The sequence below is a fragment of the Urocitellus parryii genome, chromosome 2, assembly GCF_045843805.1.
Source record: "Urocitellus parryii isolate mUroPar1 chromosome 2, mUroPar1.hap1, whole genome shotgun sequence".
NCBI classification, from domain to species: Eukaryota; Metazoa; Chordata; class Mammalia; order Rodentia; family Sciuridae; genus Urocitellus; species Urocitellus parryii.
This window is the reverse complement of record NC_135532.1, coordinates 104,160,841-104,185,745: the sequence shown is the minus strand read 5'-3', so window position 1 is coordinate 104,185,745 and position 24,905 is coordinate 104,160,841. Positions and strand designations below refer to the sequence as shown.

General features: G+C 46.6%; 1 protein-coding gene across 1 annotated transcript in view; it reads right to left on the bottom strand.

The window, feature by feature from the left end:
• Clstn2 (calsyntenin 2) overlaps window positions 1-24,905 on the bottom strand; it is a 337,621-nt gene that overhangs the window by 4,917 nt on the left and 307,799 nt on the right. Inside the window, exons 10-12 of the mRNA XM_077795496.1 lie at window positions 13,757-13,923; window positions 4,903-5,051; window positions 2,702-2,919 (exon numbers count right to left, since the gene is read on the bottom strand). Coding sequence (XP_077651622.1) covers window positions 2,702-2,919; window positions 4,903-5,051; window positions 13,757-13,923 — 534 coding nt within the window. The remainder of the gene's footprint in view (window positions 1-2,701; window positions 2,920-4,902; window positions 5,052-13,756; window positions 13,924-24,905) is intronic.

Below are 24,905 nucleotides of genomic sequence, written 5' to 3'. Positions count from 1 at the left end.
GGGGGAGAACCGAGCTAGACACCATGTTCTTCTGATCCCAGTTGGGAAACTTGTAACCCCTGAGCACTTGGTCTTCAACTGCTCTTGAAAGATTTGTGAACCGAGTCCATTTGGATAAGTATATTTCTTCATCCCCAAAGCAGGCTAGCTATATTTTGAGCCTTAGGAAACATTCATGAAAATAGAAACTTAAAAACAGGGATTCGCAAAGGATAATTATTATTATTTTTTTAAAGAGAGAGAGAGAGAGAGAGAGAGAGAGAGAGAGAATTTTTTTAATATTTATTTTTTAGTTCTCAGCGGACACAACATCTTTGTTTTGTATGTGGTGCTGGGGATCGAACCCGGGCCGCACGCATGCCAGGCGAGCGCGCTACCGCTTGAGCCACATCCCCAGCCCCAGGATAATTATTTTAAAAGAATTTTTATTTTGATTAATTTTTTCAATAGGCCCCAAATAGTTTTGTTCTCATTATATGTATGTTATTATAAATAATTTCTATAGATTTACTTTTTAACTATTCGTCAACCACAGTGGTTTCACGAGACATTAGCAAGATCTGAAAACCCAATGATATCCACTGGAGACAAGTTGAACATTAACAATAGTGTCAAATGGCTTCTCAGAGTTTTTCTGCTTCTTTGCAGCTCTTGGGAGGAGAGTTAGATCCTTCCGACTCCTCCCTCCCGGTGTGAGTGACAGCCCCAGCGCTGGGTAGGGAGGTAGGCAAGTGTCCTCCCTGCCATTTCCTGTGCTCTCTGTTGCTGGTATCATCCATCCGCAGTTCCCTTGATTCCATTGTGTTGAAGGGACCACTGGGTTCAGGTGAATCTCCCTGAGCTGAGCCCTTGGGGAGCTCCTGATCTAGTTTAATAGACAGATCATCACCTCCAAGAGCTGGAAATGTTGGGTGCTAAAGGGAAGGTCCGGCAGTCTGCAACATCCAGAGCCAGAGACTGGTCCAGCCTGGGGCTCAGGGCGGTGGAGGACAGAGGTGGGGTGGTAGGCAGAGATGTTTGCCAGCAATAACGGGGCTGAGGAAGGGAACGACCTTCCAGGCAGAGAGGAGAGCAGAGGTGTGAACTAACAGTGTGTGTGTGTCTGGAGGAAGTTCCTGTCCTTGGTACTGAGATCACATAAAGAGTGAGTCAGTGAGGGTAGAAGATGACACTAGGGCCAGTTTCTGAGGCTCCACAGCAAGTGCCATCAGCCTGCTTGTTTAAGACACCTATAATCATGATTATTCCCAACAACAATAAGAGTACTAATAATAGCTCTCGGGCACTTGGCCGTGTGCTCTGCATGCACCTGTCATAAATAGAAGGTGAAATGTGCACCCAGATAATTGCTTTCCCCCTGCTGCCTGGGTGTCAGTGTCAGATGCAGCAAATCCAGATGCTCTTGGGCTCTAGCCACTGAGGTCAGCAGGCCTTCCTTTGACTGGCTGGCTGATTTTAGCCACCAATGAGGGCAGTGGCAAGAGGGACGTTCACACGACCTAATGCACCTTGGCACATAACTGGGAAGCCACCCTGCCCAGACTGGTGGTGAAGCATTGTCTATTTTTATGAGCTCAGAAGGGCTGCCTCTCGAGCACCCCATTCGCTAGGGACTGGTGTGGTTGAAGGCAGTGGATAATTAGGATTATTATAGAAGCAGTTCTGCAGGGACTCAGGCCTACTGGCACCAACACATCATTAGTAGTGGCTTTTGGAGGGAGAGAGGAGGGTTGAAAGTGTTCTCTTGGAAGAAGCAGAAAGAACAGATCTCCAACAGATGCTTTCCCTAGAACCCTGGGCCCCTCTGGTAACAGAAGGAAGTCTCTTCCCCTCTCCTGCTTTCACTACCTCCTTCCTTCCCCCGGTTCCCTGCCTGCACACACAGTAGCTCTCAGTGCAACGAAGTCTTTCTCCCTGACAGATAATTTACTCTTTGCCTGAGCAAACCTCCCAAGAATGGAACCTTCCCGAGAGTTTAGAGCCATGTTGCTGAGTGACTTCTAACTTCTACTGCATTTATATTAATAAAATAATATTTTGTTCCTTGTGCATCTTTAGCTTTTTTTCTGATGCTCATCAGAATAATGCTTGCCCAATTTTTTTTTTTTTTTTGCAGTTTCAGAAACATGAAGGGAAGCAAAACAAATTGACTCTCCTCGTGCATCTCGAAGAATATCACTCACTCTTAGGCAGTCTCTTCTTTTTGATGTTTCTCTTTCTTTCTTTCTTATTGGTACTGGGGATTGAACCAAGGTACTCTCTACCATGGAGCGACATCCCCAGCCCTTTTTGTTTGTATTTTGAAACAGGGTCTCTGTACATGGCTGAGGGTCTTGCTAAGTTGCTGAGGCTGGCCTCGAATTTGAGATCCTCCTGCCTCAGCCTCCTGAATTGCTGGGATTACAGGTATGTGCCATGGAGCCTGGCCTTTCTTGTTTTTCTTCTTACATAGTTGACACCTTGCTAAGTGGAGATATTGTGTGATCCTACTTTTTTTGACTTATTATTTAGCATCGATGGTGCTTGTGTGGGTGGGCCATTATTCTCCAGTCCATCTATCCCTCCCACCCCCCAGCACTGTTTGTTTTGCTCCTGTGCACTGCCCCGCCATGGTGAACGGCACTGTTGTCCTGAAGCAGGATTTTATATGGCTACAAGAAATGAAGGCGCACCTTCCCCACAACCCCATAGGCACCGGTACCTGTGCTTTTCACGTCCCCAGGAGCCTCAGCCTTGGCGAAGGTGCTCACGATCTTGATGTCGGGGAAGAGGATCACTCCTCTGGAGCTTTCAAACTGGGAGGCAGGTCTCCAGAAGCGATCTGTGCCCCGGAGGGTGATCTGGGGCTCGATGGCCTGCAGGACCATCACATAAGCATCCACATCAGGGATGCTGATGCACACGTCTTCCCCAAAGCACCTGGAAAGACAGCTTCAGTCACAGCGCTGACAAGTAAATGGTCCAACCGTCCGCTCCAGAGCTTTGGGCGAGCTGCTGGAGTCTCGGAGGAGATCGACAGAGCTTCAAAGCTACATTATAGTCCCAACTACCAGCAATGTAGGGATTTCAATGGTTGGCTCCTGGGAGGAGTGGGTGTTTTCTATGCAATCAACAAGGAACTATTAAAGCTTTCATTATCCTTTAACAAAGTAATCAATGGCAACATTAACTAGATAGCAACTGCTATATTAATTGCATTAGTATTTAGAAGCAAATTGTTGTCTCACTGGTTGGTTGCAGCCAACTTATTGCATGAGAGCCCAGAGCTAACGTCTCCTGCTGCAGGGTGTGTGTTAGATTTCTCTGGGAGATTACACAAGTGCGCCTCTCCCAGGGGTGGGGACAGACCGCTGTGGCTCCTTTCTCCTGATGCATTGTCACAAAAGTATCTGAGAGGCTCAATGGCATGACCACAGAGTAAAGACTGGAAAGTTTGACAGATGGGGGTCCACAGCCCGACTCTGCCACTCTTAGGCTGGGAGACTGAATAGGGTGTTCCACGGCTGTGAACCTCAGTCTCTTCATCTATGTAATGAGGCTAAATATAATCGTCCTAGTATTAAGAATCTAGAAGCCTCTAGAAAAAGGCTGCCCAGAACCTGCCTCATGGTTTGGGATCAGGAAAGTTTAGTGGGTCTGTCTCTTTCATTAGACCTCAGGGTGGCCCTTGTGTCACTGGTATTCCCCAATGTCATCAAGGCAAAATATTGGCTCCAATGGCGAAGCCTGGGTCAAATGATACCCCTGGAGGCAGCCATCATCTTGCATGCATTGGGAAGGTCCCCAAGGGAATGGCTGTCTGGGTGGATCCACTGACAGGAATTAACGGGGTGGTACCTACAGGCAGGTGGGATGTGGCTGGAGGAGGTAGGTCACTGGGCCATGCCTTTGGGGTTTATGTTTTGTTTATTTCTGCCATATCCTGAACTGCTTTACTCTCTGCACCCTTCCACCGTGATGTACTGTCTCACTTTGGGTCAAGAGCAATGGAATCTGCCATCTATGGACTGAGACCGCTGCCAAATATATGTTTCCTCTTTGAAAATTGTTCTTGCTGGGTCTTTGGGCCATAGAGGCAAAAGTTCCTCTCCCCTGGCAGTTTCTGGAAGCCTGTCTCAGAGCTGCTCACTGGCCGGTCTGAGCCCTTTCTTTGCTCCAATGTGGTACTGACTTGGAGGTGCCCACCCGACCCCCAGGCCTCCAGGGGTAGGAAGGACCCTTCCATTGCCTCCTGAGTGTAACTCCTCCTTCCCAGGCCCCAGCAATGCAGTCATCAATAGGCAATCTTTCCCCCATTGTTCATCTCTGAGCCGTTCTACTCTAGGTGCCTGGAGACTCCATTCCTGGGAGTCTCTCTGGGGCCTTCTTCCTAATGGCCCTCCCAGGTAGCTGCTCTGGCTGGGAAGTGATTTGATGGGCCATAAGTGTGCTATCCAAAGATTGCAGTACCAGTCTCCTTTTGTTAATTTAACTCATCTCCCTGGGGACAAGAACCACGCCCTTTCTTCCTCTGGCTTTACCCATAGTATTCAGGAATTCTGGGAGGCTGGGTTGATCATTTAATTCAATTTAATAAGTCTTTGCCAAATGCCTACCATGTACCAGGGCAGGCAGTGTGTCTTCAAATCAGACCACTTCAAACCCCGCCCTTTGAGAATTTATAGGAAGCCATGCCCCCCCAGGCCTCAGACTAGATGCAGAATGAAGCACAGAAAGGTGGATGCAAGTTGGAGAAACAGTGTTTTCCTTAAGAAAGCACAAAGGAGACCAGATCCATCGCAGCAGCCTCCCAGCAGAGACATGAAGAACTGCCAATCCTGTTTCACAAGGGAATGTCCCCAAAGCAACATCCCTGCTACCTCCAGGATGGCTAGGGTCCTAGGCAGACTGGCGTCCACTCACTGGACTTTGGAGGACACTCTGAGGCGCCGCACGCCTGCCGTCGGGAACTGCCTGGAGTTGATGTAGGACACCTTCTGGAGGGCGCGGTTGACGTTCCCTATGTCGTCCCCTTCCATCACCAGGATGGACTGCGAGGGGTTGAAGTGATACTGGAAGACAGAAGTGGGGGGGTCACAGGAGAGAGTGGTCAGCCATAGGCAGAGTCCCCTGGAAGCTCTCCAATGCCATGAAAAGGCCATCGAGGTCCCCATAGGCATCCTCAGAGCATCTGCAAGTGAAGCGTGTGCACAAATGGCTGCTTTCAACCTCCTGAGCTGCAGAGCAGCTCCTGCTACCCCCTGCTGGGCTTTGGGAACCTCCTCCCGAGTTCTCTCTAGGGACTGTAAACTCCCAGTAAGGTCAGCCTGAGCCACAGGATGGAATTCTGAAAACCCAGTCAGAAGCCTGGCCCAGACTCCTGGGTGGTCTAGTCCAGCAACTTCTAGCCCTTGATTGCCCCAACTTGGGTGTTGCCTCCTCCTGCTGTTCTTGTCTCTGGCCTTGAACGGCTCCCCAGTCCATCCTGCACTCCACTCATGACCCAGCATACATTTTCTTAGCGTCTAAACTTAGGGCTCATTTTTTCAGTCAATTGCTTTCCTTCTCTTCCAGACCTCGAGGTTTCCCACAAGTTTTATGTGTAGGTTCCTCATCTATCCAGTCACTGGAGTCCCACACGTGGTGGAGACCCAAGCGTCCCTTATTGAGTGGCCTGGGGCCTTGAGTTACATCCAGTTCCTCGCTCCCTCCCAGGCCCCCTGAGTAGTTACTCTTCTTTGAAGGGAATATGGAGAGCTGCTTTTGTATTTCTGTGAGTTACTGATTCTGATCCACTGAGTAAGTATTATTTGGAATTATTGTCAATAGGATGGTAAGAACATCCTGTGGATTCAGATTATATACCCAAGGTTCAAGGGGTCATGTCACAGATAAGGGGGGATGGATACATTTTTACATAGGAACCTGACTTAACATATATACTTCTGAATATATCGTATACTCACTCTGTTCAAATGTATATATAAGTTAAGTGAAAAATATAGGTCTTTTTCCTACGTCTCATCCATCTAGTTTCCACAATCTGATCCCACAGGTAATCACTCTTATATTAATTTCTCAGTAGTAAATTGCAATCTTGGGCAGAGTTAGTTGATTCCTCTCCCAGAGAGAGGCCTACACATGTCTATCCTATAGACCCGGTGATTGATGGTACCCTTCCCCACAGGATACACGTTTGCCCTGCTGCACTCAGAAGTGGTCATGTGGCTAGCTTGCTCAGTGGCATGTGAGCAGAAATATCACTTGGTTCACACTGAGATGGAAGGTTTAATAGCCAATTCATGGTTTACCATGTCTCTTTCTCTCTGCCATAAAACCTGCAAAATTCCTTTAGTTCCTTGTCCATGGGCCTGGTCTCACAGTGAAGGTAGTATGTATTAGAGACACAGCCAATCTTCAGTGCTTATGAAACACAAGTAGTAAAAATTGTATTGCATAAGCTTCTAGGATGTTAAGTAATTTGTTACTGAAGCATAACCTAGCCTATCCTGACAGTTATACTTAAGCACTCTTATATATTATCATTGAATACAGATTTTCGCCTTTGCCTTTCTTATATCAAAGGTAGCATATAACATGATGTATCATACTTTGTGTTTCTCACTTAACTCTTATCTCTTGGATGTTTCTGTTTTAGTACATGAACAGCTTCATGATTCCTTTTTATAAGATGTGTACTATTTTTTATAGATAAACTGTGATTTTTTTCTCATATTTATAATTGGTATATTTCAATTATATACAACGGTGGGTTTTGTTGTTACATATTTGTACATGCACATGATATTAAAATATAATTTGGCCAATGTCATTCCCTAGTAGTTCCCTGTCCCTTCCCTCCTCTCTGTCCCTGGTTCCTTTCCTCTACTTTACTGACCTCCATTTGATTTTCATGAGATGCACCATCTTCTTTCCCTTTTCCTCCCTAGTTTTCATATAGGAGAGAAAACAAACGACCCTGGATTTTCTGAGTTTGACTTATTTCACCTAACATAATGTTCTTAAGTTCAACTCATTTTTCTGAAAATGACATAGTTTAATTTTTTCTTTGTGTCTGAATAAAACATCGTATGTGTATGTGTATATATATGTATATATGTATCATGGTTTCTTCATCTATCCTCCCATTGACAGATACCTGGGCTGGTGCTATAGTTTAGTTATTGTGAATTGTGCTTCTATAAACATGGGTGTGCATATCTCGCCACAGTGTGCTGACTTTAATTCTTCAGGATAAATTCCGAGGACTAGTATAGCTGGGTCAAATGGTGGTTCCATGCCTAGTCTCCTGAGCAACCTCCATACTGATTTCCACAGTGGTTGCACTAATTTACAATCTCCCCCCCAACAGTGTAAAAATGTTCCTATTCCTCCACACCCTCCCCAGCACTTATTATTGCTTATGTTCTTAATGACTGCCATTCTAACTGGAGTCAGATGAAATTTTAGCATCCTTTGGATCTGCATTTCCCTACTTGTTAATGATGTTGAGCATCTTCTCAAGTATTTGTTGGTCATGGGTATTTCTTCTTTTGAGAGGTATTTATTTCCATCATTTGCGATGTATTCATCGGGTTGTTTGTTTTTTGGTGTTAAATTTTTTGAGTTACATATTTTAGATATTAATCCTCTGTCAGAAAAGTAGCTTTCAAAGATTCTCTGCTATTCTGTAGTTTCTCTCTTCACATTCCTGTTTCCTTTGCTTTACGGATGCTTTTTAATTTGATGACATCCCATTTATTAACTCTCGGCATTATTTCCTGAGCTTTGGGGGTCCTACTGAGAAAGTCATTGCCTGAACCTACATGCTGGAGTGTTGACCCTACCTTTTCTTCTAGGAGTTGCATAGTTTCTGGTCTAATTCCTAGCTCTTTGATCCATTTTGAGTTGACTTTGAGGCAGGTTGAGAAACATTCTCTTCCATATGGATTACCAGTTTCTCCAGCATCATTTACAAATTGTAATTTTTGAAATCAGTCTACTAATGTGAATTGTTGGGTTATTTTTAGTCTTTTACTGACATTGCCACAGTGAGTTATCTCATCCTCAAGAGTATGCAAAAGTACCTGTAGGATAAATCCCTACGGTAAGATGACTAGGTCAACGAGCACCTACCCTTAACTTTGATCAACATTACCAAGTTCCCCATTGCTGGGTCGAGTCAGTGTGCACTCCTTCCAACAGTGAGTGACAACACCTCTTTTCTCAGCACCTTGGCGACACAGCCTGTTGTTAGACTGGGATTTTCATTAATCTGGTAGATGACAAATGCCATGTCAGTGTAGTTTTATTTTGTATGGCTCTTACCACGAAGGAGGCCGAGTCCATCTTTCTGTGGATTTAAGGGAAAATCAGACTACATTCACCTTTTCCAGATCTGACTTGACATCATGAGGGCACACTGTTCTTTATGTGCACCCCAACGAGAGATGGATGTGTCATGAGCACTACTGGTGACATTGAACCATGTCAGTCTCTTTCTTAGTGTCCCGGCCAACAGCTCCATGTTCATCCCTTTCTATCAGGGGTGTGTCTTCTCATTCCCCACTCCTTGGGACTTCTGGGCTCTCTCACTGAGGTTCCACTGGGCCTTGGTCCCTTCCTTCCGTAGCACTTACAAAATGGTCGTAAACTTATTATACTAGTATCGTGACATGGGGCTGCTGAGCCCAGAGACCCTGACTCTTCTCCTGAATCTCAGAACCTAGCTCCAGTGTTCTGAGAGCGCTGTTGGATGAACAAGAGCTCCTGGGTCCACATGTCACACAGCGTCACCCCTGCCAATCCCCAAAGGGACTTTCCATTGACTTGGTTTTTCATTGGAACTCATTATCAGTCCTTGCCACACCTAGCCCACAAGACACTGATTTTCCCTTAAATCCACAAAAAGATGAACTCAGGAGGTGGGGTGTGGTGCTCTGGGCCTAGGCGGGGAGATGCCTTGCGGGACACTTCAGTGACCTCCCTGACTAAGTGTAAGAGAAAAACAAAATCTTAAGTGTTAAGCCATTGAGATTTTGAGGACATGACCACAATGGTTTAACTCATCTAGAGGACTCACTTGGGACCAAGTGTTTCAGATTTTGGAGTACTTGGATCTATATAATGAGATATCTTGGGGATGAGACTCAAGTCTAAACATGAAGTTCATTGATGTTTCATAGACACCCCTGATGCATAGTCTGAAGGTAATTTCACACAACGTTTTTCATGCACTTGTGTTTCGACTGACTTGTCACATGAGATTGTGTGGGGAATTTTCTACTTGTGACGTCACAAAAGTGCTCAACAAGTTTTGGATTTGGAGAATTTTGTGCTTCAGATCTTTGGATCAGGAATTCTAGACTGGTGTAAAGTTTCTAGCATATTCAAGGTGTCTGGCCTACGATAGCTCTGATAACATTGCATTTCTGTCTGTGCTGAGCCTTTGCTCGTGGGGCTACCTCTGTCTTCTCTGCTCTTCCTTCCCCATGGTCCCGCTCTATTTTGTCCCTTAAAGGGTCTCTCTGACTGTGCTTCTGGCCGCAAGCACTGCCCCTGTGTGCTAGGCACATGGCAATCAGCTCTGCGTTGCTGTGTCTCTAGCCACAGATGCTTCACCGGCAGCATAGGGTATTCAGCCCCGGAGCCGCCACACGCTGGTGAGTTGTAATTAAATCTTAGATGTTTCTCAAGTCACCTGTTTCAGATTTGAGAAAATCCAAGGTCATTCTTCTAAAAATATCACTTATGATCTCAAATGGCTTTCTGCCCTTCACCCCCACCTTGCCTTTTACTATAGCAGAGTCTGGTGCTATTGCTGTCTGTCTGTCTGCATCCTGCAGCACGCTGTGAGCACCTCAAGGGAAGGGTCTGCTGATTTTTCCTTAGCATTGCCACAGTGTCCATCCCATGACAAGCAAGAGAGGGACCATGAGGCTTGCAAAAATGCCTGCTCTCAGCCTAGCATGAGGGCTGGACAGGAAAAGCAGGAGCTTCTCCCAGAGGGATGTGCTAGCGCTACCCCATGGTGATCAGCAGGGGGCGCACTCCCCTTGTGGCACAAGCCAGGGAATGTGCCGGATTTCTAGTTGACACCCTGCTCTGCCTGCCAGAATGTCACAGAGAATGAAGTTGCATTGCCCTAGCCACCAAAAGTTCTTGAAGGATCAATAAAACCCTCCAGGGAGTAGTTTCTTGTATTTTTCCAGCTACACAATTCTCTGCTCTGTGAGTGGGTCTCTGTTCACACTGGCATCGCCCCAGGGGCAGGGGATGGTGGTATGCTTGGGGCTTCAGCAAAGCATGGCAGTGTTTGTTCTCCATTGGGAAGTTGTGTCAGGGCCGCAGTGAGCCCAGAAGATGGTCTGGGGACAGATGGCCCTTCCAGAATGGTCACCTTTCCTAGAGGCTCAGCTGGTTTCTCCAGCCACCAAGCAGGATGGGCCCTCAGTGAGGTTTCTGCTTGTTTCTGGGCTCTGTAGGCATCTTGACTTCCCCTAGACACTTGCTATCTATCATCCGCTGTGGGCTGGACCAGATAAAGACTGCTACTCTAGAGGCTGCCCCAAGACAAAGGGACCTGTGATTTGTTGAGGCCTGCTTAGGTTTGCTGATGTGTGTGTATGCACTTGTGTGTGTATGTATGTATATGTGCATATACTTCTATTCAATTTTTATAGCTAAAAGATTAATATTAAGTCAATTTTATACATGCAGGGTCTGCATGAAGGGATTAAATCTTGTTGAGTCACCCTGATAACAAATATTGGTGGTGTGACTTGAACCCAGGTATGCCTTATTCTAAAATCCTTGCTCTTTCACACTGTAAAGATGGACTGCACTGTAAAAATCAGAACAAGGTCTTCTTCAGGAATGTGGCTATTCCACAGCATCTTGCCTGGATGGAAGACCACAACCACCACAACCAAAGACTTGAGACAGCCGGAGAAATACTCAGAAATGTGCATGATCCAGAGGAAGAAAAGAGAAGGACCTGTGTCCAGCCCTAGGAGCAGGCAGGGAATTTTCTTAATCACAGGAGGGCTTCAATTCTTCTATTTGGAGAAGCAGGAGGAGGCCAGTAACCAGCAAATAAAATAAGGGCCATTATTCAGAAATGATGTGAGGGATAAATGCAGGGAAGGAAGGAAGTTAATTTTAATAATTTTCAAGATCATCTTCTAATCTGAGTTGCCGGTGCAAAGGAAAGAATGTGGATTTATCTTGGACAAGTCCCTGAGCCTCAGTCCCCTTATTTTTGAAATGAGGTCATAATATTTAATCTGTTTTGAAGAGTGGGGATAATGAACGTAAAATTGCCCCCAGTGGCGCTCCATAAATTGTCTTATTAACTTCTTACACAGTGCTCTAGTTCTCACCAGACGTGCCCAGGGGATGGAAAAGGATCATTTGCAGTGATTTGGTTAAGAACCTCTGGCATCCTGAAAAGCCAGGCAACCCTACCCCCCCATTTTTTTTGATGCCACTTATTGCAACGCTTCTGCTTTTCAAAAGGCCAGGACTCCTCTGGTTCTTAATTCACCATTCTAAAAGATGCATGGATTTTAAGTCCAGCATCTTTGGTTTATTTGCTCGGAAGAGCCTGGAGCTCTGCAATTGCGGCCTCATGCGGTGGCTCAGAGCAGAGAAGATGCACTCGGAGGCAGGGGGTAAATCCAGAATCAGATAAAAAGAGAGGAGGTTTGGAGAATGATCTCTGCATCACTGGTTGACAAAACCCTAAGAAAATAACACATACGGTGGGGTCAAGACTGGCCTTTCCAATATGAGGCCATCTTGTGAGCTTCGTCCAAAGACAGGTGATTAGCTGAAGAGAGTGTGTGTGTGTGTGTGTGTGTGTGTGTGTGTGTGTGTGCGCGCGCGCGCGCGCGTGCGAGTGCGCACGCACGTGCACATGCACATGAGCTTGTGTGCCAGCCGTGTTACACAGTGATCTGGAAAGTGAATCTTGCTTTATGATGCTTCCTGTACTCCTTCCATCTTTCTCCTCTGACCCAGTCTCATGGGTGAACCCTTAAACCCCACAGTCACCAAGATCATGCTCCCTTGTGTGGCCCTTCAATGGCTCCCAGTTGCTAATAGAAAAAATAATTGTAAACACCTAAACAAAGACGTGGCCTCTGTTTACCTCTCTGGTCCCACTTTCTCCCGGTTGTCCACTGCAATCTGGGCACCTTAGTGTTGGCCTTAAAGTTTTCCAGTGCTCCCTGTGATGTTCCTCAGGCTCCTGCCCTGGCACCGCTCAGGATCTTGGAAGGACAGTCCTCTCGCCTGCCTCCTGCTCTTCTCCAGGTTGGTTCCTACCTGCTCTTCCTGGCACATTCTGCTCTGGCCTTGCCTTCCCTGGGGAAGCTTCTCTGACTGCCATTTACCCAGAGTCCAGAGTATGGGATCAGGATTCCCTGGGTTCCAATTCTGGCTCTGCCTATCACTAATTCTCCAATCTTAGGGAACTTTCTCTTTCAGTCCTCAGTTCCTACTGTGAAAAATGAAAAATATTCATGGTCCTCTCTGTCAAGGGGAAATTCTCAGAAATAATAACCATAAAGCATTTAGAACAAACAGTGGCCGGCAGAGGGAGGCTGGTGCATTCCAGGGCTCCCCATCATTGAAGAAGTCATCAAGCTCCATTACAAATGGCCCCTGCAGACAGGAAGCTGGGGACATTAATTTTGGTATCTGAGTTCACAGCACAGAGCAAATACAAGTGTCCATGGAAGGTTTGATGACCACAGAGGGAGGTCCTCAGTCACTCTGTTGTTCAGGGCAGGCAGGCCCAGGGTGGGACAGTAGGACACAGCTGGGTAAAGATGGGCAGCACCTGGGAAACCTCTCTGTAGAATCACTCCCTTGGAAAATGACCAAGGAGGGGAACTGTCACAGCTTCTAGGGCTCTGGGTAGCCACCATTGTCCCCAGGAGACAGAGATTGGGCCACCCTGACTTCCTGAGAAGAGTTGAGAGACTGCCTCTGCCTTCCCAGACTGGGGGCCATGTTGATGGAGCAGGGGCTCCGATGATATCGTCTCTGCCACTTATTTAGCACCCAAGGGACCCACTGGCAGCAGGAGCTCTTTAACCCCGGGTGAGGCAGAAAATAACCCCATAGCCGGTCACATCCTTCCCTGCTCCCTTCAGGAGATGCTTTTTCTCAGAACATAGCTTTGATTCTCTCAGATCACTTGGATATTTTTGTTTCACACGGGCAATAAAAATAGTGAATCTGTTCACATTCCTTTTGATGGCCAGGGATTGCTGGGAGTATGACCTGTGCGGCACCATAATGATGCAGACCCAATGACCCCCAATTCTGCCCCCTCTGTTTTCCCTTTCCTTTCTCATGTATCGCTCTGGGTCCTAATTATTTACTTATTTTTCGATCCTTTTGGTGGGGTGTATTTATTTTTCCTACACTGCCTGAGACGTATTCTTGCATGAGGCTTCAGTTCTTTTAGGCGAATGAAAAGCAAAGCAAACGATCAACCCACGGACTCGAATCACTTCCTCCAGGCAGACCTGATGCACGTGCTGACTGTAGGGCGTGGGCCGATGGTCCACGAGGACTGGATCTCAGAGTTTCAGGAGAGGGCAGCAGAAGTCAGTCCCTCCTGGGAGTCACAGCCACAAACCTCCCCCACTCTGCAGTGGCACCATTTCTGTGCAAGAAATAAACTCGTTCCTGGCCTACCGGGATGTGGGGCAGCCTCAGCCTCTAAATCAACATCTCCATGGGGTGACACCGGCTCCTTTCTTACCTTTATTCCTTGCCCGAGGCTCTCTAAGGAGTTAATATCTAGCCCTTCCTTGCAGGCCTGCAAGCAGGAAATCACCTTCTGACTTTCCATCTTGCCAGGGCGGATGGTGAGGCTGGCCAGGCTGCCGTGGAAGAACTGTGCAAACCGGGGTTTGGCGACTTCTCCCCCTGAAAGAAACAGAGGCTCCATCATTTGCCCTGTGGAGGCTGGGTACCAGTGACCCTGTCAAGACACCAACTGGCTATGGAGCCAGGGTTACATTGATCGTGAGTCCCATACGCCTGAGTGGGAAAGCAAACTCTTGTGATTCATCTCTCTCTCTCTCTCTCTCTCTCTCTGTGTGATTTATTTCCCCATTGATAATAGAGGTCACGGGGTGGGGTTCCTTCCTGTTGGCCACTCACTGATAACACCTTCTGGGTTTGCCCACTTACCTGCGCTTACACCTGTTCCTATTTACAGAGACCCCGCCCGCCTCCCGTAGCTCCGATTAGGCAAATCTCACAGTCTGTTGAGGTCCCTTAGGCTCCCTGTCCCCTGCTGTTCTCTGAAACCTTCCCTGAGTCCCCAGTCCTCCATGCCCTCTCCTTGCTCAGGGTCCCCCTGTGCTTTCTGCCCTGAGCCTTGGAACCCAAGGGGACAGTTGATGTTAACATATCCCCCCCCCCCCAACCTGGCATTGTTAGAGGATGCTCTATTTGTGTGTTTTCTGTCTTCCGGAGCCTAACACTGTGGTTTAGCACCTTGGTTAATCATCTGGGGGATCTTTAAAAAGATAAACGTATGCCCCCGTGCTTCGCCTGACACCCAGGGGTTCCGACTTAACTTGGATCGGGGAGCCGAGTGAATCAGATGTGAAGCCAAGGTTAAGAGAGGTGGGACTGTACTTGGTTGGGTTTTTTGCATACTCCTGTGGGATCTCTCCCCTTGATGCTGCCCGCAGGCTTCCTCTTTGCACGCTCCTCTAATTTATTAGTTTAAGTCTCTCTCTCTCCTGGATAGCAAGGATCACGCATGCATTATTCATTTTAATGAAGACAATACCGAGGAATCTCAGGGGCTGAGGGCTACACCAGGCACTTTGCATAAGCGGGCTCGTTTATCCTTTGCAACAACACTTGGCCTCTTGGTGTCCTCCTGGCAGCCTGTACCCTGCCTGGCACACAACAGACACTCTATAATTGCCTGCTTAACTGAAGGTGACAGTGAGGTGAATACCAGTAAAGCGGCATCTGTCTCACCCTGTCCCTCCTGCTGAGCAGCCCTGAGGGGTAGGGGGTTGACTCAATCTCTAGGAGTGGACTCTACTTCATTTAAGCTAATACCATATGCCATCCCTGAGCTCCAGTGACTGATTCAGGGTGGACTTGGGACCCAGTGCCAAGATGAAGCCAATCAGCACCTGGCATTTAATAAGTCGGAGGAACTGGCCCAGAAATAAACATGAGACCAAATTTAGGCAAGGATCAAGAGGGATGTTGGCTTGCAGATTATGCCCAAAACAAAACAAAACAAAAAACAAAAACAAAAAACTTTTGGTTTTATTCTCTCCAGAAAGTTTTTAAGCAACTCCTGCTGCCTTTCCCCCAGACGGTCAGGTCAAGATGGAAGGCTGAGGGCTGCCACGGCTTCTTGCCATTAGTCTAGGGACAACTAAGGCATGTTGGGGGGAGAGCAGAGCCAGGAGAGTCATGGTAGGATGGATCAGGTCTCAACAGATGCCCTCGCTGCTGAGCTTCGGGATATCCTCAGCTGCCGGGGCCACTCTTCTATATTTAAGGGTTAAACCATCTTGACTCACAGTGACGCTCCCTGCCACCCAAAGGCTCTGTACTTTGGAAATGAGAGGTCCCTTTTGAAATTTTTACTTCCCAGGGAATTCCGAGTAGATTTTGGCTTGGAGGGATGGACTGAGATAGCCCATGACTATGGAGAAATCAATGGGAGACTTTTGATTTGGATCCTAAAAGCCCCCCAGATAAAGGGCTCCTCTGAGACATTAGCATGCTCCTGCCCAGCAGAGGGATGTGTTTTGTCAACCTGCAGATTGGAGGGAGCTAGCCGAGTCTCTGGTGCAGCGGCCACCCTTCGGAGACAGTCTTCCCTGCCCTGCCCTGGAGCGGCAGATCCAACAGCCATCGTTTAATGGACGTGAACTATGTACCCATTACTACGAGAGATCCTGAGCACATATCCTCTCACTGGATCCTCACGAAGCCCCTGGGAAGTAGGTCCTCCTTCTACAGTCACAGCTGAGCAAATGTAGGCCTAGAGTGTTGAAGTAAGAGGCCAAGACCACACTGCAGGAAGCAGGTGGCCACCCACCCACACGCAGCACAAAATAATGTGTCGCGGTGGGGCCGCCAGCCCAGTCCAGAGTGAGTCTGAGAAAAACCAGCCGTGACCCTGCCTCTGGCCGTCCTCAAGGGCTAACCTCTGTGACTCTCCCAGATACCACAGCACTTTCCTACACACTGTTTTCTCTCAGTAAAACATATTCATGTTCTGCATTTTCGACTCAAGAATCCAGATCTTGCACTCTATTTATTTTTAGGGATGGGGCTCCAGGAAATCAATTCAATTAGCATTTTGCCACAGGAGACCAGGTGAAAGTCTGAAATATATTTGCACCCAGTGGTGACCGTGATGTAGAATTTTTTTTTTAAAAAAATAATAGATACATTAAAATTTTTAATGTCTCAGGTGGCCACCTAGGTCACGTCTCTCCTCTGTTAACATTTAGAGTAAACAAGGTCATGAATCATTTTAAGAAAATAAAATAACTCAAAGTTTTTGTTCCCACAAACAACCTTCTTTAAGTGTTTGCAAAATGTGGTTTTGGATTCCTGAGCCCAGATCTGTACCCGTTTTTAAAGTGCTTGCTATAGGTCTAACCTAGAGTGTGGACCACACTCTACAGGAACTTACACTAGATAGGAGAATAGAGTACAAAATAAAACAAAAATAAAAGATTCAACTGCCAGCAGAGCAAACATACTGAACAGTGCATAATTAATTTCCAAACAAGTTATATAGACAAACTGTCCGTATTAATAGGTCCGAGGGAGAAAAATAGGTACCATTTATTAGGTCCTTGAAACACGGAGGATTCTTTAATAAGATATTTTATTCCATGTGCTATTTTATTTAATCCTTAAGTGGGGGTACTATCTTGGAGATCTTTGCTTCTGTGCTTTATTTTCTTTTTTTCTATGACATTTCTCCCATCTCACTTCCATTTTAACACATCTCTTGACTTGCTCCCTGGGGGATCACGGGAAGAGGCTGAAGCGGAGTCTTTTCCCAAATGCTGTTTCCCAAAGCCTCAGGAGGGCAGAGAAGACCTGGGAATAGGTCTTCCAGGTGAGGTGGGGAGGAGGGTGGCAGGAGGAGGTGGGGGGATACAGTGTCAGAGGTTCAGAGTGAAGGTCCTTGAAGCTGCTCAGGAGGTAGGATGTGGGATGCTGGCTGCTGGCCTGGCCGGCTAGGACAATGAACCACAGATGGATTTTGAGAAAGATCATGAGATGCAGGGAAATATTGATGTGCCCCGCCAAGTAAGGCAAGGAAATACCAGGACACAGTCCTGAAGGGCCATCATGACTGATGACCAAAAGAGGTGAGCACCCTTTCAGTGGACACCTGTATGGAAAGGTAACCAGGGCCCCTCAACACCCTAGCACCATCTATCTTCTGCCATCATCCAGCACTCAGAGAAAAGGGGAAAAGTCAAAGTCATTGGAGGCTAAATCTCCCCCCACTCACTTGGAAAAAGGGCTTGAAATGAAAAAATCATGGATGTGGGGAAAGCCATTTTCTTCTTGTGAAGGAGAATCTTCCTGCTGCAGTTAACATCTCCTTTTATAAACGAGGTTTACAAAGTTCTATAACTTGTCCAAGGCCCCACAGGCCAGAAATGAGTGAAGCCAAGCTGCTAACTTGGGTCTTACTTGCTCCCTGGTCTTTGTCCTACACATCAGATAATGAGATGTGGCTGGAGAGATGCAGGGAGGATTTCTCAGAGGGAGGCTGGGGGAGAATGCCCAATTATGCTGGGCTCTGTGGACTCCACATGGCTTTTCCAGAGACACCCAGTGGCAAGTGTCAGTTTGCCAGGAAACAGTCATCTTGAAAAACAACAGTGGATTCAGTAGGCTCCCCGTGTCCTTGGGTTTCACATCCGCAGATTGAAAATAGTTTAAAAATGTGTCTGTAATAGACACGTACAGGCTCTGGTTATCATTCCCTAACCATTACAGTATGGAAATTATTACCTAGCATTTACATTATATTAGGTATTAGAAGTAATCTAGAGGTGATTTGAAATATTCAGAGGAGGATGTGGGTAGGTCTTATTCAAATGCTTTATATAAGAGATTTGAGCATCTCTGAATTTTGGTATCTGCAGGTGGTCCAGGATCCAATCTCCTGCAGATACTGAGGGATGGCTGTATTTGGCAAACATGATTTGATGGAGCCTGTCTTATTCTGAGCCAGAGCCTGCATTGGGAATGGAGAGCTCCACACCCATCCCCCACCCCCCACCACAGCTTGCCTTCATCTGGAGGAGAGACCCGCTCACTGTGATGACAGCTTCGGAATCAGGAATGGTCACTGTCTTTGAAGCCTAATTTGAAGTAAATATTCTACGTCGTGTGAATGCAGTAAATCTTCCCCCTGAGCAAAATGTGTTCAGGGTGCTCCTGGTCTTTCCTGCTGTCACTGCCACAGCGATTAGGCAAAGAAACTCACAGGAACCAGCGAGGAGCAGGTTCTCTCTTGCCTGAGTCGCATGGTGCTCTGTGCAAAGGGGGTGGGGGTGGCTGGGGAAGGCCCTGATGAACACAATTTCATGGATGATTGGCTATCCATTTTGAGCAATGCAAATGGCAAGACTGTCTGAAATCTTGCTTTCTTTTATTTCCTCATTTCAGTGATGAGACACCCATGGAATGCAAAGACTAAGTGAAGTGTGTCAGAGACCCCATCTGCTGCAGCTCTGAAACTCTGTCCACACCATCCTGGGGGTATGCACATGGCTGCAGGTTGCAGGTTACTTGCAGAGAAACAGGATCTGTCATCCTGGCTGGCCATGACACACTCTCAGCAGGCTTTCTTGACCCTTTCATTATTTTTTTTTTGAGATTATATTTTTACCTGTTAGTTATACATGACAGTAGATTGCATTTATGCACTTTGATATATCATACATAGATGGGACATAATTTCTCATTTTTCTGAGTGTATATGTTGTAGAATCACGTTTGTCATGCAGTCAAATACATAAAGTAATAATGTCTGTTTCGTTCTACTATCCTTCCTATCCTCACATCCCCTTCCCTCCCCTCCTTTCACCTAATCTAAGGTAACTCTATTCTGCTCTAGCCCTGCACCCCACAACATACACACTTATTGTGAATTAACATCCACATATTAGAGAAAACATTCAGCCTTTGAGTTTTTTGAGATTGGCTTATTTTGCTTAGTATGATAATCTCCAATTTCCTCTATTTTCCGGCAAATGCCGTAATTTCATTCTTCTTTAAAGCTGAGTAATATTCCATTGAATATATATACCATATTTTCTTTATCCATTCATCTGTTGAAGGACACCTAGGTTGGTTCCATAGTTCAGCTATTGTGAATCAAGCTGCTATAAATATGGAAGTGGCTGCATCAAAAATGAAAGTGGGTCAAGCAGGTTGCTTTATTGAAGTGCTTTATGGGAATCTTTCTGCACCACTTATCTCTCTCAGGGTGAGGGTTCAGTGGTACAGATATGCCTTCCAATCCAGACCACAGGTGACTTTGAGAAGGTACTTATCTTCTCTCAGCCTGTTTCTTCATATGCAAAATTAAGGCACAGTTATGCCTATGCATAGTGTCCTAGGGAGGTCCAAAGAAGAGCCCGTGCCAACGGCTCAGCATGGGGCATGGTACATGCCAACAACTTACTCGGGGCAGCTGGGTACAGTGATGGCAGATGCCAAGGAACTCCCAGATGAAGGGTGTCAGGGAGGTTTCCTGTCTTTCCTTTCAGTGGTCTCTTCCTCCCTCCTGCCATGGATCCCTTAGAAACTTTGCAATGGTAGGCTTTGCCTTAAGATTGCCATCAAATTTTATCATTAATACAATCTTCAGAGCACCATGCAAAGTGAGACTTCTCATTCAGTTATACTGGGCTTTTAGATATGATTCACTGAACTTTAAACCTGATTCCATCTGTGTTATCTTCAAAACAAATGACCCCCTCCCTGCCCCTGTCAAAGTGACACCAAGCCTTAGAACAAACTTTTCTAATACAGCTAAATTGAGACACCCTGTTATTTGTGTGTGTGTGTGTGTGTGTGTGAGAGAGAGAGAGAGAGAGAGAGAGAGAGAGAGAATGAGCCATACACCTTTGTCAAAACAGTCTTAAAAATAGAACGAGATTTAGCAAACGCTATCTAGTTTTTCTAGATCTTGGAGTCAAGGAAGGGGGTGGAGCTGAGGATCTGTGAGAACAAACCTCGACTCTCTGGAAACTTCACTGAGAAGGGGATGGAGATCTGCATTAAAAACAGGGGTGTTTGCCATAGGGTGCCCTAAGAACAGAACACCATTGGACAGAGTGAGTTCCATTGCGAAATAACTTGGAGAAATATGAGCTAAATAATGTGAATCAGGTGGCTTTACTGAAGTGCTTTATGAGAATCCTTCTGGCCCATCTACGTCTCTCCCTTCTCCCCACCTTCCTTCCTCCCTCCACACCTCCCTCCCTCCCTCCCTCTATCCACCCCACCCTCCTCTCTCTTCCTTCCTTCCTTCCTTTTTTTTTTTCCTTTATTTCTGGTTTCTTTCTTTCCAGTCCTGGGGTTGGAAACCAGGGCCTTGTGCACGCTAGGCAAACACTCTACCGTGGAGCTACATCCTCCCTCATCCCTCTGCCTTTTTTAAACTGTGTGTTGAGACAGGGTCTCACTAAGTTGCCCAGACTGGCCTTGAACTTGGGATCCTCCTGCCTTGGCCTTTTTGAGCGCATTTAATAAGCTAAGGTGCGTCATGACTCAGAATGGTGTGTGCTATTTCCCAAATGGCCTGACCTTGACCTCTGCATGGAAGGAGTGTCCTGGGGGACTGGAGCTTTCTGAAGCCCTCCTCAGGAAGCGCCGTCTGAATGCAGGGCAGACTGTGCCAGTACGTGCCCAGCTTCCAACAGCAGAGACCCTAGGGATGTGAGATAATTTCAACACAGACTTTATTAAGAGAAATTTGTACTAAATTAGACCAAGCTTATTAAGTGAAGGCATGTACTCCAAGTGTCTGAACCAGTGTCTGGAAGAAAAATGATCTGAGAATGTGTAGCAAATCCCAGGGCCACATATGGCTCCAATTCCCCTGGATCGGAAGATCATATGCTACTGATTACTACAACTCCCAGGGGCAATTACTACCTTTTTTTTTTTTTTATCCCTTTTGAACTATTTCTATTCTTTGCCGAGGCTCCTCCCCAAGCTGCAGTGAGGTTCTGTTTCTTGCCAACCTTTAATTTGTAGAAACATCCCCTTTTCTATATCCTCTGCCTTGAGGGGGTAGGATCTAACGAGAACAGGACGCCTTCCTCGTCCAAGAACAGCAGGTGACATCATCAGGAGTGGGCAGGGCTGGACATTCTAGGAAGGCCAGTGTCCTGAACCCTGGGGGAAAGACCCTGGCAGAGACAGGGTGAGGCAGTCACAAGGGATAGAGCCCCAGGGAGGGGACGTCAATGATGAGATCCACCAAGAAGGGATGGGGATCGATCAAGGAGCAGGACGGTGACTTCCTGAACGTGTGCCAGGAACAGTGCTTCTTCAAACACATTTAGCCATTTCAGTAAAAGAGCTCCTGCCAGACGTCCCACACGGAGTCGGTAAAACAGAGCTGCTCCCGGGACAGAGTGGGCAGAGGTGCCCTGCAGTGCCCCAGGCTGCGGCACCTCCCAGAGCCCCCAGGGATCCTGGTCTGGCCTGATGGACAGCCTTGCTGACTTCCTAGCACAGCTGTGTTGTAGTATCTGGGTGGTCAGGCCCCAGTGTGAGGTCCAGGGACCAAGCACGGGTGAGTATATGATGTTTATTTTTTATGAGTAGAATTCAAATTATTGTCCTTAGAAACATAAGGGAAAGGATGGTGGTCCTTTGAATGCTCTGCTGTACTCTGCTATGGTTTGAGTTTGCCCTTCACAGGTTCCTGGGATGGAAGTGTGGACCCCAAGTGGCAATACTGAGATGTAGTAGGTGCTTTTAGAGGGGAGGCTTAAGTGAGTGGTCTTGAGACTAGCTCCTCCAGGTGCTCTGGTTTTCTCTCTTGCCATGTGATCTTGCCCACCTGCACTTGATCCACCACTGTGATGACATCTACCCTGAGGTGACATGGCTACAGCCACCTTCACCAGAGCCAGCACAATGCTGTTTGGCTTTTTATCTTTCTGAACTGTGAGTTAAGTAAACCTTTTTTTTTTTATAAAGTACCCAACCTCAGCTATTTTATTATAAGAACAGAAAACAGACTCATTCATAACCCCTAGAGAAACAAGGACCCTGGTATTCGTAGAGAGCCAACAGTGTCTGAGCTAGGAAAGAATGAGCTGGTTCATGAGAGGGTCTGGCTCCATCCTGAGAGTACCATGCCACTCTGAACACAGAGATGATGGCAAGATGTGTCATCATCTTAGTGGTGTGTGTGAGCCATGCAGAGGAAGGAAAGCTGTTTTGTGATGCTCAAGGTCTATTCTGACTGGGAAAGCCATTTTCTACAGTTATGAGAAGCTCCATATTCTCGGCCTCTTTGGTGGCATTTCTGAAGTATAAATGGTATCCCCATTTTTTTAATTACTAGGAAAATACTGATGAAAATGAAGTTTCACTGACTGCACTGGCTTTCAAATTCGCTAACAGGAGACAGTGAGCTAATTGGGACTGTGAACACTGCCCAGCAACGGTGTTGGGGCCAGGGCTCAGGACAACCACCAAGCAGCTGCTCTTACATCATTTTCTATTCCCATTGTTAAACCCTGATTGGAAACTTCACAAATGAGCACCAGTTTCCTTGCCAACCTCAAAAGCACCTGAAAAGCTCCCCATAATTGCAGGCCCAAAGGCAATTAGAAGTGCCCACGGAGGGCTTGGACCATGCACATAAGTAGAGGGCAGAAGGCTTGGAAACACACGGAGATGAGGACCACATTGCAGGCCATTAAGTTCATAGCACTGCGTCCTGCTGAAAGATCCTTGTTGTTTCCATTCTAGAAAAAACATGGCTCCAAGAAGGCCGTAAGCATTCATGGGAGTGGAGACTCTTATACCGGCAGCGTGATGTGCCAGGCTTGAGTTTCGACCCTTTCCCTGCCTCTTCTCCACTTCCTCTGGTCCACCTAGGTGACAGGCAACCCTGAGCGTGCCTGTACCAGCCTTCCTTTCTGTCACCTCCCTTCCTTTCCCTCTGAACTTACTCCCCCCATAAAACACAGTTTTCCAATTTTAAAGGTTTTTTAAGGATCTTAATTTACTAATGTGTCGTCCTTCTTTTCAGAGAAAATATCCAAGTCTCCATGACCCAAAAGACAGCCTAACGGGATCCCTGCCCACTTCAGCCCCTGCTTCCGACATTTGTCTTCTGACTGGCTATTCTGCAGTGTCCCTGGCTTTGCTTCTGGGTCATGGATGGAGCTGAGAGGGCAGAGCTGTGTGTAAGCCTTAGTCCTGGGGGGCAGGAGGAAAGTCAGGACAGGCAGGAAGACAGGAAGGCGGGACCACGGCTCAGACGTGCCACGTCTGCAATGTGGGGTCTTGATGAAAGGAATAGAAAAGGGAGTGGAGAAGAGACCAGGAGATAATTTTAAATCTGTGCATTAAATAGTACACAGCAAGCATACACGATGTGTCCCGCCCTCATCTAGGCCTTAGGATAACTGTGTGAGGCAGCCTGTACTCTTATTCTATAGATTAGAACATAGAAGCTCATAGAAGTTAAGGATCCTGCAGTGTCCACATAGCTAGCAAGTGGCAGATATGGAATTTGAGTTAAAGTCAGTTTTCTTTCTGACTCCAAAGGCTGAACCCTTTTTTACTGCAGGAAACCTTAGAGGAGGATCCAGCAATGCAAGTTCCCATGTTGTTTTGATTACAAGGCTGTCCCTGTCTCCAAAGGTAAAGGGTTTACAGCATTTATATCAATGCACATCAGCCCTCATCTCCTCCCAGACACATAATTACATCGACAAAATGATCAACTATCAACAGGGGACTATGAGCCACAGAATCAAGAGCACATGCACATGTGAGTATGTGATATGACCAGGGTGGGGAAGTTTGACTGGGTGGCTTTGGGTCAACTTCTTTCCTTCTCAGAGCTTCGGTTCACTTGTTTATTCATTGGGACTAGTAACACTTTGTCAGAGGAGCGGATACACCCATGTGTTTAAAGGGCCACCTTGTAACACTGGCTCTGAAGTTTTCCACCAGGAAATGACATAAGGGCCCTTCTTTCATTCACAGTTCAGCAGCCAAAGCAAGATACGTGGGCACACCTGACTCCAAGTAAGAGTGGTCCCAGCATATATCTGGAAAGAGGACCAGAAATATTTGAACACCCAGCATGCATTCTTTCTACCACGTTCTTTAAAAATAAATGCATATTTGGTTGTCATGTTTCAAACACTTTTGTGGCATGAATTTTAAATAAATTGTAACCATTTATCATATTAGGTATTTATAGAGTGACTATATCCTCTTGAGATGTTGCCTGTGGCAATACTGGAAAAGGAATCATCTCTCAGTGAATGGTGTCCAGGGCCGTGAAGAATATTCTCCATCTTCACCACATTTGCCAAAAGGGACTTCAGAACTGCTATGGACCAACACTGCTGTGTTTCTCTAACTCTCTTCTTCTTAGTGGAAGTGCTCATTTCACTAAGCCTCATTCCAGTGTGTGTGTGTGTGTGTGTGTGTGTGTGTGTGTGTGTGTGTTTTGAGGGAAAGGTGTGGTGGCCATGGCAGTGGTAAATAATTTGTTCTATTGATTCATAGGTCTCCTGATCAAGTGAAGACATATATTGGCTTTCTATAGACCTCCTCTGCACGTCACTTGGATAGATTACCAGGAATCACTCAGGCAGCCTGGACGTTAA